General features: G+C 40.3%; 1 protein-coding gene across 2 annotated transcripts in view; it reads right to left on the minus strand.

The window, feature by feature from the left end:
- The window catches only part of HCN1 (hyperpolarization activated cyclic nucleotide gated potassium channel 1), a 319704-nt gene extending 307511 nt beyond the window's left edge, over nucleotides 1-12193 (minus strand). Inside the window, exon 1 of one of the 2 annotated variants that reach the window (XM_038403929.2) lies at nucleotides 11583-12190. In XM_038403929.2, the coding sequence (XP_038259857.1) occupies nucleotides 11583-11947 (365 nt within the window). In that variant the 5' untranslated portion in view covers nucleotides 11948-12190. Of the gene's footprint in view, nucleotides 1-11582 lie in introns of both variants that reach the window. The other variant, XM_043515024.1, reaches the window with a different exon arrangement.
- Between the last annotated feature and the right edge of the window lie 565 nt (nucleotides 12194-12758).

Genomic DNA, 12758 nt, shown 5'->3' on the forward strand with positions numbered 1-12758 from the left:
ATGTACTTGAAAACTGTTATGTTCCCCCTGTCTTCTCTTCTCCAGGCTAAACGAACCCAATTTTTTTACTCTTCCCTCATAGGTCATGTTTTCTAGACCTGTTATTATTTTTGTTGCTCTTCTCTGCACTTTCTCCAATTTGTCCATATCTTTCTGGAAATGTGACACCTAGAGGTGGACACAATATTCCAGTTGAGGCCAAATCAGTGCGGAGTACAGCAGAAGAATTACTTCTCATGTCTTGTTTATAACCTTCCTGCTAATACATCCCAGAATGATGTTTGCTTCTTTTTCTTTTCTTTTTTTTAAATAGTGTAAACTGCTGACTCATATTTAGATTGTGATCCACTATGACCCCCAGATCCCTTTCTGCAGTACTCCTTCCTAGGCAGTCATTTCCCATCGTGTATATATGGAACTGATTGTTCCTTCCTAAGTGGAGTACTTTGCATTTGTTCTTATTGAATTTCATCCTGTTTACTTCAGACCATTTCCCCAGTTTGTCCAGATCATTTAAATTTTAATCCTGTCCTCCAAAGCACTTGCAACTCCTCCCCACTTGGTATCATCCACAAACTTTATAAGTGAATAAGTGCCATTATCTACATCGTTGATGAAGATATTGAACAGAACAGTACCCAGAACTGATCCCTGCAGGGCCCCCCCTTGATATGCCCTTCCAGCTTGACTGTGAACCACTGATAACTACTCTCTGGGAATGATTTTCCAATCAGTTATGCACCCATCTTAGCTCCATTTAAATTGTATTTCCTAGTTTGTTTATTAAAAGGTCAAGAGAGACAGTATCAAAAGTCTTACTAAAAGTCAAGATATACCAATCTACCACTTCCCCACTATCCACAAGGCTTGTTACCCTGTCAAAGAAAGCTATTAGGTTGGTTTGACATGATTTGTTCTTGACAAATCCATGCTCACTGTTACTTATCACTTTATTATATTCTTGGTGTTTGGAAATTGATTGCTTAATTATTGTTCCATTATCTTCCCAGGTACTGAAATTTTCTATCTGTTCCCTTTATTTCTTCTCCTTGGAGTAGGATTTTATGTTTATTACTGCAAAATCTCCTCATATTGCCCACAACTCTGACTACTCTAACTTTCTTTAGGTCACTTGTCTATCGTCTCAATACACAAAAGTATTTAGGCTCCTGATTTCCATTGAAAACAGCCAGTCATACAAGCATAGAGAGGCTCTTTTGTGGATTTTAATTGGTTTGGGAGGCGGGAGAGTGTCATCAAAAAGCCTCTGAAATCCAGAGATAGTGTCAGTACTCGAAGATTGACAAACTCTTTACTATGGTGATAGAAGCAAATCTGCAAGTCATCAGTATATTATGTACATGATTTGAGATTCAGGCCCCAGTCCTGCAAACACAGGCATGCTTAACTCTCGTGGGACTATTTGCATGCTTTAAATTAAGCATAGGAATACATTTTGGCAGGATTGGAGGCTAAAGTCATACTAAAAAAAGACAAAACACTCAAAAAGCAACAAGCCACATTTTTATTTAAATTGGTTTGTCTTCAATAAGGTTGTACATGTGTAACTGAAAGCAGAAATTGGTCCATGGTATTTAGTATCATGTTGTTAAAGGATATTTGCAATGCTTGCTTTCCAGTTTTCCTCTTTTGATAGATAAAAAGGAGAAAATTTCAAAAAACAGATTCATTCCAAACACTATCAAACTTAACTTTATAATTGTTGTGACATTATCGATAAACTATAACCATGTAGATCATTGTTGCTACCACTGTTATATAATTGCAACAAATCTTGTTCAAAGGTCAAGGAAGATGTCTATGGAAAGGTTATGCTTTGCTGAATATAATTATGCTATTTGTATACACGTATCATTTTTGTATTAGAAGTTATGAGTATTGGCTCTATACCTGTATTTCTAAATGTTTGCTCCTGGGATAATGCCCACAAAGTAATTAGCCAGAACCTCTTGGAACAACTATTCAAATTGTGCGGCCCATCAAAAGAACATTTAACTCACAATGGAAGGCACCCTGAATGGACTTTCCTGTGAACATGCTATTTGAAGTATAGGTAATGGTTTCTACTATGACTAAGCGGAATCAGGCATGGGCACATGACGTGCTCTTGTGACTCCAAACACCATCTTGTTGCTGTAGTTTTCCACAGTGCGAACAATGGGTTTCCCTCCACATGGGAGAAGCTATAAAAGGCACTGGAAACATCTCCATTTTGCCTCTTTCCTGCTCAAACTCTGGACAATAGATTTATACTAATGGGCGCATTCTAACCAAGGAATTGAGGACCTTCCAATTATTTGGAAGCAACCAGAGACTTGACTTAAGCCAGCAGTTTATTCCATCACTGCTACAAGCCTGATCCAAGAACTTTTCAATTATTATATGTATTTGACTCCTATAACCAATTTTAACTCTCATTCTTCTTTCTTTCTTTCTTTTTTCTTTCTTTCTATAAATAACCCTTTAGATTTGAGATACTAAAGAATTGGCAACAGCGTGATTTTTGGGTAAAGATCTGAATTGGAAATTGACCTGGGTGTGTTGCTGGTCCTTTGGGATCAGAAGAACCTTTTATTTGATTAAATTAGTTTTAAAGAACCTTTCATCTCTAAGTCTAGTGTTTTTGTTGGTTACATAAGAACTGGAATGCTTAAGGAAACTGCTGTCTGACTTCACTAGTGTGGTGAAACAGAAATTTACTTTTGTTGCTGATTTGGTATATTTCCTGGGAGAATAATCTCCAATTTTGAGGTATATCTGCCCTATTTCTCAGCAGTTTGTCCTGAATTTGGTATTCTCAGTTGTGACCCATGGAGGCCGGGTGACAATTGTCTATAATTAAACTCTTTTACTGCCTTGACCATTTCTAGTCTCATATTCAAAAGAACTTGTCTTATTTCAGCATTTACCTATTCAAGACAAAACAAGCTACATGGCATAACAAGTACCTATCTTAATATACTTACTTGTGATATTTTTAATATTTGGAAAATATGTTGATATGACACAGCAGTGTGTTGAAATCTGTTAGGATATCAATCAACAATTTACTGAAAAACATACTTCATTGGATAAGATTTCTAAATAACGTAGAGTGGAAGGGCCAATAAGGGCCAAATTCTGCTTTCAGTTACAACCTCCACTGAGGGAATTTCACCAGTGTAACTGAGACCAGAATTTGGCCTTAAGTTATTGTATTCTGCAGACTGATGGAAAGTATTTCTGTGTAAATGAAGTAAACATTTTTCCAAAACAGGTCTATTTTGGCTTTGTCCTAAGTTGCACCAGGAACAAAAGCAGAAATATTAACAGTCTAGGGGGGGAAAGGGTCCATTTCAAAATATCATGCAACTTGCTTGAATTTCTGGATCCTGACTACCAATGCTCTATTCACATACAATTTTTGTGCAAGCTAAATGACAGTGTCCTTGAAGTATCACTGACATTGACTCCAGCTGATACAGTTTTTGGTTATTAACATATCTTGCTATATGTCTAGAATGAGCCCACCAATAATTAGAACTGAATACTCTAATTTTTAAAATTAAATCAAGCCTCTGGGAAAGAACCAAGGAAATAGATGGCTAAAGGCCTTTCAAGCAATTAACAAGCACTGTACTGTAAGGTTAAAAATTAAATGGTGCAAACTAGGTTAAGAGTTTCTTCTCTTAAAAATTTCATATTGATAGAAAGGTAGGGCTCTTGCACTTACGGGTAAAAGCACAAGGAGACAGGACATTGCTTGAGAAATTCACACATCAGAAAACTAAGTAAATTTTCACTATTGTTTGTACATTTATATTTTTCTCATAAAAATAATGCTTTGCATTTATATCATGCCTTCCATCTGAGACTCTGAAAATAACTTTACAAACATTAATTAAGCCTCACAATATTCAATATTCCTCTTAGGTAAGTAGGTATTAATTCTGAGTGTCTTGAGACACCTAGCTGTCTCACACTGGACACTCAGAACAGAGACATTCAAAATTAGAGGTCATTTTAATTTGCCAAAGTAAGTTGGGGTGAAGCTAGGAATAAACCCAACAACTTTGGTTCTCAGTTCTGTAGTCTAATCACTATGTCATTCATTCACCACACAATACACTAGCTTCAAATTCCTCCAATTGGGTCACTCCAGAAATACCTTTATAAAATGACAAACAAGGATAGAGCTCTACTGAAGTGGATGCCAATGCTTCCTAGTATAATTGGCCAACAAAAAGGTTGCAAAATACAGTGATTGGTGGCTCATCAGAACAGTTTTCCTCTTGCTAATGTAACCTGTATCTTTGGGTCCAACTCCAAATATCATGCTGATCTCACAACATATAAGTTTCAAAAGAAAATAAAATCAAGAACTTTATATCATTGTAGTCCAAACAAATCATCAAATAGTACAGGAAGCAAAGGTGAAAAATTACCATGATACAATTAATCATCATTCATAAAATTGTAAAGACTCAAAAATGCCCAAGAAGCACCAGGTTCTAGAGGCACAAGTGAACACAGTACACATACATATATTTGTTTAGAATGTGCAGAGACTGGCTGAATACTAAAAGATGAACATTTCTTATAAAGATCAAGAACTGATGTGCACTTTCCTTGGGTGCTACAGAATTTATGGGAAAATTCTAAGTTAAACTGAAAGTAGGTTGAAAAAATGAGAATTTGGATTTTTTTTTGTTAAGTGTATTGATTTCTTTTTCTGGCTGTGACTAGATATATTGCTGCATCTAAATTAACTTTCTTAGAATTTGTTTGTAAATTAGAAATACTGACCTGCCCGTAAAAAGAAGAAAATGCTATAGAAAATTGCATATTTTAATTCTGAGATGCAATGTAATTAATATATTATTATACGAGAGTACAATAACACTCTAGTGAAATACTGGAAATGCGCTTGGGCTGAGACCATGCATTTTAATTCTACACTATCTTCAGAGTATTAGGGTGTACAGAGGATATGGGTCTGCTGAAGTGACCTTAGTAAGTGAAGCATGCTTTCACTTGGATGTCTGATCAGCTCTGCTTGATAATGGTGAGAGGACTGAGGGCAAGAAACCATGTCCCCCATCCACTTGGGATACTATAGATGCACCTAAATGTTAACAAAGTATTTGTAACTGGTATTTAGATATCTAAAATAAATATTGATGACTAACTTGATAATTGAGCATTAAACAAACAAGTCATATAGTGACTGCCATCAGTGAGGCATTATGCAAATTAAAATATAGAAATCAGAGATGAAAAACATCTATTGTGTCATCTAGTCCATCCCTCCTCCATGAAGACAAAGTTTTAGACCCTACATTACACTTCCTATTACTTTGTCCAGTCTACTATGAAATGTCTGAAATGATGGAACATCTGCTAGTTCAGTTGGGAAACTATTTCAAAGCTTAGTGGACCTTATTGCCAGGAAGTATTCCCTGATATTGATGAAATGCTTCAGTGTACTGAGTTAAGGCTGCAATTTTGTCATGTCAGCTGTTAGCTAATGTAGTAGGATGAGCTCAGTGAAAAATTCAAAAGTTGTGTGAATATAGTAAGCAAAAGGCCAAAAGTCAATGACATTTTTTATACTCAAACTATCCTATATTTCTCCATTTTCATGCACACAAAAGGAAGAGTTCATGTTCTATAAAAGTTTTGTTCATAAGAATTGCAGTACTAGTGTTCGCAAAAAGAAAAGGAGTACTTGTGGCACCTTAGAGACTAACAAATTTATTAGAGCATAAGCTTTCGTGAGCTACAGCTCACTTCATCGGATGCATTTGGTGGAAAAAACAGAGGAGAGATTTATATACACAAACACAGAGAACATGAAACAATGGGTTTATCAAGTGAATAGCACCACCACCTTCCATAGGCAGATTTAAATGGGATCCAATCCAGTAGGCAGCCGATGAGCATGCATACAGGATAAGGCCCCATACACGATTTAAGTGGCTGAATACTTATCTTCCCTGGGTTTGTGAATTGTTCTAGGACTTAGAAGGGTGATAGGCATCCGAATGCCTAGAGGGAGGCAACAATACACATGCTCAGAGTCAGACACATAGAGGTACCTAGGACATTTTTACTCTGAAAACTTAGGCATCAAGTAAGTGTGAGTGCCTACAGGGTTTGGCAGGAGTTCTGTGGATTGCAGTGGAGCCAAAACTGGGATTAGGGCACGTTTGTGGATCCGGGTAGATGCAATATAAATAAATACCACCATTGTATATTATTAGTTGTATTTAAGCTTTGAATCTGGCACACCCCTTTTCCATTTACTAAACCCTGAAGTTTTCTGCTGAAGTTTTAGAACTGTCTTCATTTTTTTTCTTTTTCAGGTATTATAAAAGGAGGAGGATTTGCACTCCTAACATAGAAGATTTCAGCACAGGGATTCTGACAATTAAAACTGTCAAGAGTTGAATGCCATTTTTGTAAAGCAGAATATCCACCCTTCTAAATCTTAAGGTTTTCTCTTTTGTTTCCTAATTCACTTTTGTATGTACTGTATACTGGCTGATATTATAGAATATATGCACAACTGCATAGATTCTATGAAGATGTGAGCTGATCTGTGAGTCTGTCATGTATAAAAGAAATATTTCATAGGGCTTGACCCTGAGACCCTAACACAAATGAGCAGTCCCAATGAAGCTAATAGGGCTACTGATGTGTCTAAGTGTTGCAGGATTGAGTAATTAGGGGGCAAGCACCCGATTGAAAATCAGACATATAAAATATCCCTAATAGAGGAAGTGGATAATGAATAAGTCACACTACTTCAAGGTTAACCATTAAATACATTAATCAGCATGCGATCAAATGATTAAAACATATACAAAAACAAGTGATTCATTCAGAGTAACTCAAATATCTCTTTATTTGTGATATATTTCACAGCATGCTTGATAGATTAAGGGCCCAATACTGCAACTCTCTTTTACATGGGTAGTCCTTACACATGTGAGCAAGCCCATTGATTTCAATGGATCTGAGCACACTCTACACCCCACAGAAGACATTCAGCATTTTACACCCCGTAACAAAAACAATTGTATGAGTTACAACAGTATGTTTATCACAGTCAAAAGGAAATCTTATCCAGGATTACAGATTCAATAATCACCGCTAGATTGTGAAGAGATAAATGGAGGCATTCTACAGAGTTTCTGACATATATTTAGTACAAAGCTTACATAATGGTTTGCTAATTAGACATTAAACCCCAGAAGATGGAGTTGTTCTCTTGCAAGAGACTACTGAAAACAAATGGTCCCTTTACAGGGAAACTACGTAATACTTATGGAACTTCTTTCCCCAAAAGCATACATATCTGATGGAGAACACAGTCTTCTCTGCAGCACAGACAAGCTAATGCTTCCAGAAAACATGGTGCTAAACACAGCAACACTTTAGCAACTGAATCAAATTACTGAGTTTTTACATATCATGCAATGAACTTTCCACACTACTGTTCATACCATTAAAAAATAAAAATAAAAAAGGTCAGGGAAGGGAATGAAGGAATTTAAAAGCCATGACATCCACACAACAAAATATTGTACAGTAGGTAATCTTACACAAAAGCCCATAGTGTATTTTAAGGGGAATTTTATCAATATTTGATCTAAAGCAAAAAAGAATGTTTCATGCACTGAAAATTTTCAGCAGCGGGGGAAAACAACACAAACTTACAACAATCCATGTCAAAAATTGCCCACATTTGACACAGTTAACATGATATTCTTATGTTTTTATAATTTACACTTGATGCCCAACTTTCTTTTGTACAGAGACATTTAAAAAGCATCTGTGCCTTTTGTATTGGTGACGGAATTAGTTAATAATAATTTTACTATTTTAGGAGCTATATTACTCAGTGTCTTTCCAGTCTGATGCTGTCAAATATTTACTTTTTATATTATCTTGATAGCAAAATGCAAATGTGAAGAGGCACTTAAAGTAGGAGAAGAATGAATAAAAATGATTTTATATACCATATTAAAATGCTAGTGTAACAGGCATTCATAGTGCAATTATGGGTCCAAGATACCCTTAGGCCTTGCCTATACACAAGAGTTGTAGAGTTAAAGTGGTGCAACCATCCTAATGGAGATGCAGTTATATTGGTATGAAGGTCTATATATTGGTATATCTATTTCCTGTATAGGAGGGGAAATAAGCTATACCTGTATATGGCCCCTTTTTTACATGTATAACTGCATTCACACTAAGGCAGTTGTACCAGTATATCTATTCCAATAAAAATCACACCTCTAACTGAAGCAATCATACCGGTACAAAAACCATGTATCAAACTGGCCTTAAAACCACTAGGACTTTTTAAAAGAAACTGTGGAACTAATTTGTATGAATGATTACATGTAATTTTTGACCTAATGAAGTACACTTATCTCCCACCCATCCCATTTATTTATTTATTCATGTTATTTGCAAGATACAACTAGTTCAAGCACATATCAGACCCAGTACTGCCACGGGTGAAGCACTATCTGCTCTCATTGAAAAAAAAATTGAAAAGATTCAGTCCTTACTGTGTGTTAGAATACCTTTAGTATATGTGTTATCTACTTCAGTGCTACTCAAAGTGGTGGTCCGCGGACCGCTGCCAGTCTGCGAGCCATCGGCTGCCGGTCTGCGCGCACATTGTGGGAAAAAAATGCCGGTCCCCCACATCAGATAGCTTGAGAAGCACTGATCTACTTCATCTGAGTCTATCAGCATAAAATGTTTCACTTGTAAGGCAGAAATCTATTTCATTAATAAATTAATATCACATAAAATATTATTTTACTGTATATATCATTTAAGAGTCCAATTCTGCAACTACATACTCCTGAATAACTTTAATCACAGGTGTAGTCCACTTGATTTTAATGGAAATACTCACATGAGTAAAGTTACTCATGTTCTACACTTGTCCAAAATTCAAGACTCTGTTACCATTACTCACTCAAGTTTGAACTGTGAGCCTGGCTGCCCACCCATGCAGGGAAACAAGGGGGCATAATGAACCTCCTTAATTGCTTGTGCATGCTATCCACATCACCAGACCCTGTGAAGGCTGCTACATTCCCTTCCTAGGCAGGAAGGGTGTGGGTGGACAAGTGGGGAATAGGCAGAGCTTGTCTTCCTACTCTCCTCTCCCCATGCACCTGCCAGTGCAGCTGAGCTAGCATGGAAAGGGGAAAAAAATATTCCAAGAAAAGAGCTAATACAGTTTACTTCCCCTAGGGATCAAGGAGAAAGCAGGGATTGAAGCGTGACTCTGAGAGTCACAATTTAGTGACTGCTCTGCTCCTCTCATAGCTGTGCTGACCTTTACTTGGGCTTGAATGCAAGGTTCCAGTACATCCCATTGAGTGATACATCACACTGCAAATAGTCCCTTTGGAACCAAGGATTTAATAAGAATCTCTCTTTCATTTCTTTTGAAAAATGTACTATTTAACCTACTTCTTTCTTTAACAGAACAGTGCAATTATTTGATTTAAACAGGTGTATCCCTTTCTATGACATTCACTCACTATTCTATGTATATGAAGAGACTGATGAATTGCTTACTTACACTATCAACCCTTTTAAGCACATTTATTATTTCAGAAAGTACTACTATAATTGTGATTAATAAATTTTACAAAGGCTTCCAACCAATTCTTACTATGTAGTAAAACAACTAATTCTTCACAAGATTGATTTTTAATATAAATACAGTTCTCCCTATATGTTTATTGTTGTACCTTTTGAAAATATATTTTATGTTAATTGTGTATTTTTATGTTTTATAGCCAATCAAAATATGTTGATATTAACATTCTAATTGAATATTGCATTTACTGTTTTAACTATAAAAAGTCATATTGCACTCTAATTTTATTTTATTTTATTTCTGGAAAAATATATGTGCAGTTAAAGTCTATAATATACTTAAATCATAAGCAAATTTTGTATAGTATTTGAAAAAATAGAAATAAATAGGTGATTTCTGAGTTCCTTTGAAGCATGAGCTCCAATATATTCCTGGCATAGTACAATAATGTAGCACTATGCAAAACAAAATAAGCATTTTCTGATTTGGGCAAGGTCATTTTCCCCTACTCTGAGGATACTACCGAACCTTTTTAGCTTTATATTACCTGACAGACCTCATGAATTTGGAAATGCTTTCAAACCAACTATTAATGGATTAAAATGAAACGGTCATCGATTCTTAACATTGCCTGCTTCTTCAGCATCTCTTGTGCCCTTTCTTAGGCATTTAAAGGACTAAGAAAGGCACAATTATATTTTCTACGGTATATATGGACATTGACATACTTCATATTCCAGGAAACACAAGGGCAGAGATTCCAAGGTTATACTTAGCATTGGCCCGAGATTTTCAGAAACCATATCATTCAGCACCACGGCTAGCTCCCACTTAGGGACCGGGTAGAAATTCTACGTGTTTTCCTTCTCCCTAGCACACAACGTTATAGTTCAAAGTGGGAGCGCTCGCTAGATGACTTGCAAGCTCCAGGTAAATTAAATAGGAACAAATCTCTTTCTGTCCAAAAAAAAAAAATCATTAAGAAAATCTCCATTCCCCCTCAGTCCACCTAGTTCAAATCCATGCATTTTAGTCACATGAATATATAATCTTTAAATATTTCTGAAGAGCTCACGCCGTGCGTTCAGCATCAAATGGCAAAGCTGGACCAGCGAGTTCTCGCTCTAAAATAACAGGTCAAGGGATGTCTGTCTCAAGTGTTTGCAACCTTCACACAATGAACCCACTGGCAAAAAGTACCCTCCAGCTTGGCTGTTTTCGCACCAAATCTCGTCTTGAGCTTTTCCTCTCTGCCTTGCCTGTTTCCTCCTTCTCCCCGTGAAGCTGCATTACATAGATTTGGGACCGGAAGAGACAACCTCCCCCCCCCCAAAAGTTTTAATCACAGACTCGTAGCCAAGGTCGTCGGCCGTTTGCTGGAAGCACTCCCCCCCCTCACCCCCCACGACTCGGAACCCAGCTCTGGGTTTCAGGTCCTGCCCTTCACAGCCTGGGGGGCTTTCGTTGCTGGCCATGGCACTGGGTTCATAAGGCATATGAAGAAGACAAGAGATGCCAGCTGCCACGCCTGGCTACCCCGAGGCGTGCGCGTGGTGGGCACGCACCCAGAGCCACACTCCACACACGGGACCACGCCGCCTGCCCGCAGGCAGCCCCTTCCCACCGCCCCCGAACGCCTTTCCGCCCAGAGACAGTCCCCAGCGCACGGCCATGAGACACGCTGCAGCGTGCCCACAATGGGGGACTGGCAGCGTGCCCGGGGGCGCAAAGCTGCAAACGGCGGCGCTCTGCACGACTGGCTGCACTTTATTTGCCAAAGTTTGTCCAGCACGCTGCCTGGAGAGGGGGGCCCCTTTCTTTTTCGGGGGGGGCGCCACGCTGAAGCGGAGGGGCGGGGGTCCCTGCCTGCAGAAGGCACCTGTGAGCCGCCGCCGGCCCTCGCCCCGGGGCAGCTCTTCCCGGGAGGGGGGGGGGGCGCACTCACCTGAAGTCGCTGTAGGGGTGTATGATCCAGAACCCCGCAGTTTTAACCCTTTCCTGCTCCTTCTCCACCGCCTTCTGGCTGCCGAACATGCGGAGGGAGAATTTGTTGACCCCGGGCTGCAGCATGGAGGTGAACTGGCGCTGCATGAAGCCGTACTGCCGCCCGGAGCCCTCGGCCTCCTCCAAGCCCACCCCGCGCTCCTCGCCGCCGCCGCGGCCGCCGTCCACTTTGAAGCACACCGAGTTGCCGTGCTCCTTCCCGCCGCCCGGGCTGCCCAGCGCCTTCTCCGCCGGCTTCGCCTGCAAGGCGTTGGCGCTGCCATCGTCCCGGCTGCCGGGCGACGAGCTCGGCTTGCCCACCTCCATGCTGCGGGGGCAGCGCTCTCCAGCCTGGCCCGGCCTCCTGCGGCCCTGGGAGTCCGGGGCAGCGCAGCCAGCGGGCCGGCCGCCTTCCTCCCTGCAGCCGCCGCCGGTGCCCTTCAGCAGCTCAGCCCCGCTGCTGCTCCTGGCATTGCGAGCCCAGCCGGCACTGACACGCCGGGGACGGAGGCAGGGAAGCCGCGGCGCTCGCACCGCTCCCTTCGCCTGCCCTCTGCTGGCGGCAACGCCGCACCGCGCTCTGCCCGGCCGCCCGCTTCCCTCCGCCTGACATTGAGCGCCCCGGAGTCCTTGAGGGGGAAGGGGGAGGAGGGAGCGGAAGGGAGACAGGGGAGAGAGAGAGAGAGGCTGTGTGTGCGCGCCCCTCGCCTGTTTCTGCGGTCACGGTGTAGGGCCACGGTGTGCCTTTTGTCTGGGGTTGTCACTCTCAGCCTGTGGGGGGGGGGGACAGAGAGAGAGAGACTGTACTTGTGTACATGTGTATGTGCACACCTGTGCAAACAATTTGGCAAGAGAAAGACCCAGAAAGAGTGGTGATTTTTAATCCTGTGTCTGAAACATGTGGGAGGCCTGGTATTAAAATGATCACATGTGATCAAAGGCTTTTTTATTAAAAAAAAAATAGGGAAAAAACTATGCCAACCCCTGGGAGAAAGGAAAGAGACAGCAGGCAGGGTGTTGCACCCTATAGCAACCTACCACCAGAGCAGAAATGGACACTAATGATAAATGGACACCGAAGATTAAACCCCAGATACAGTGGGAAGTCCTGTCCTGAGCAGGTTGTACTTACCTGACA

This window comes from Dermochelys coriacea, chromosome 5 (genome assembly GCF_009764565.3).
Source record: "Dermochelys coriacea isolate rDerCor1 chromosome 5, rDerCor1.pri.v4, whole genome shotgun sequence".
Lineage (NCBI taxonomy): Eukaryota > Metazoa > Chordata > Testudines > Dermochelyidae > Dermochelys > Dermochelys coriacea.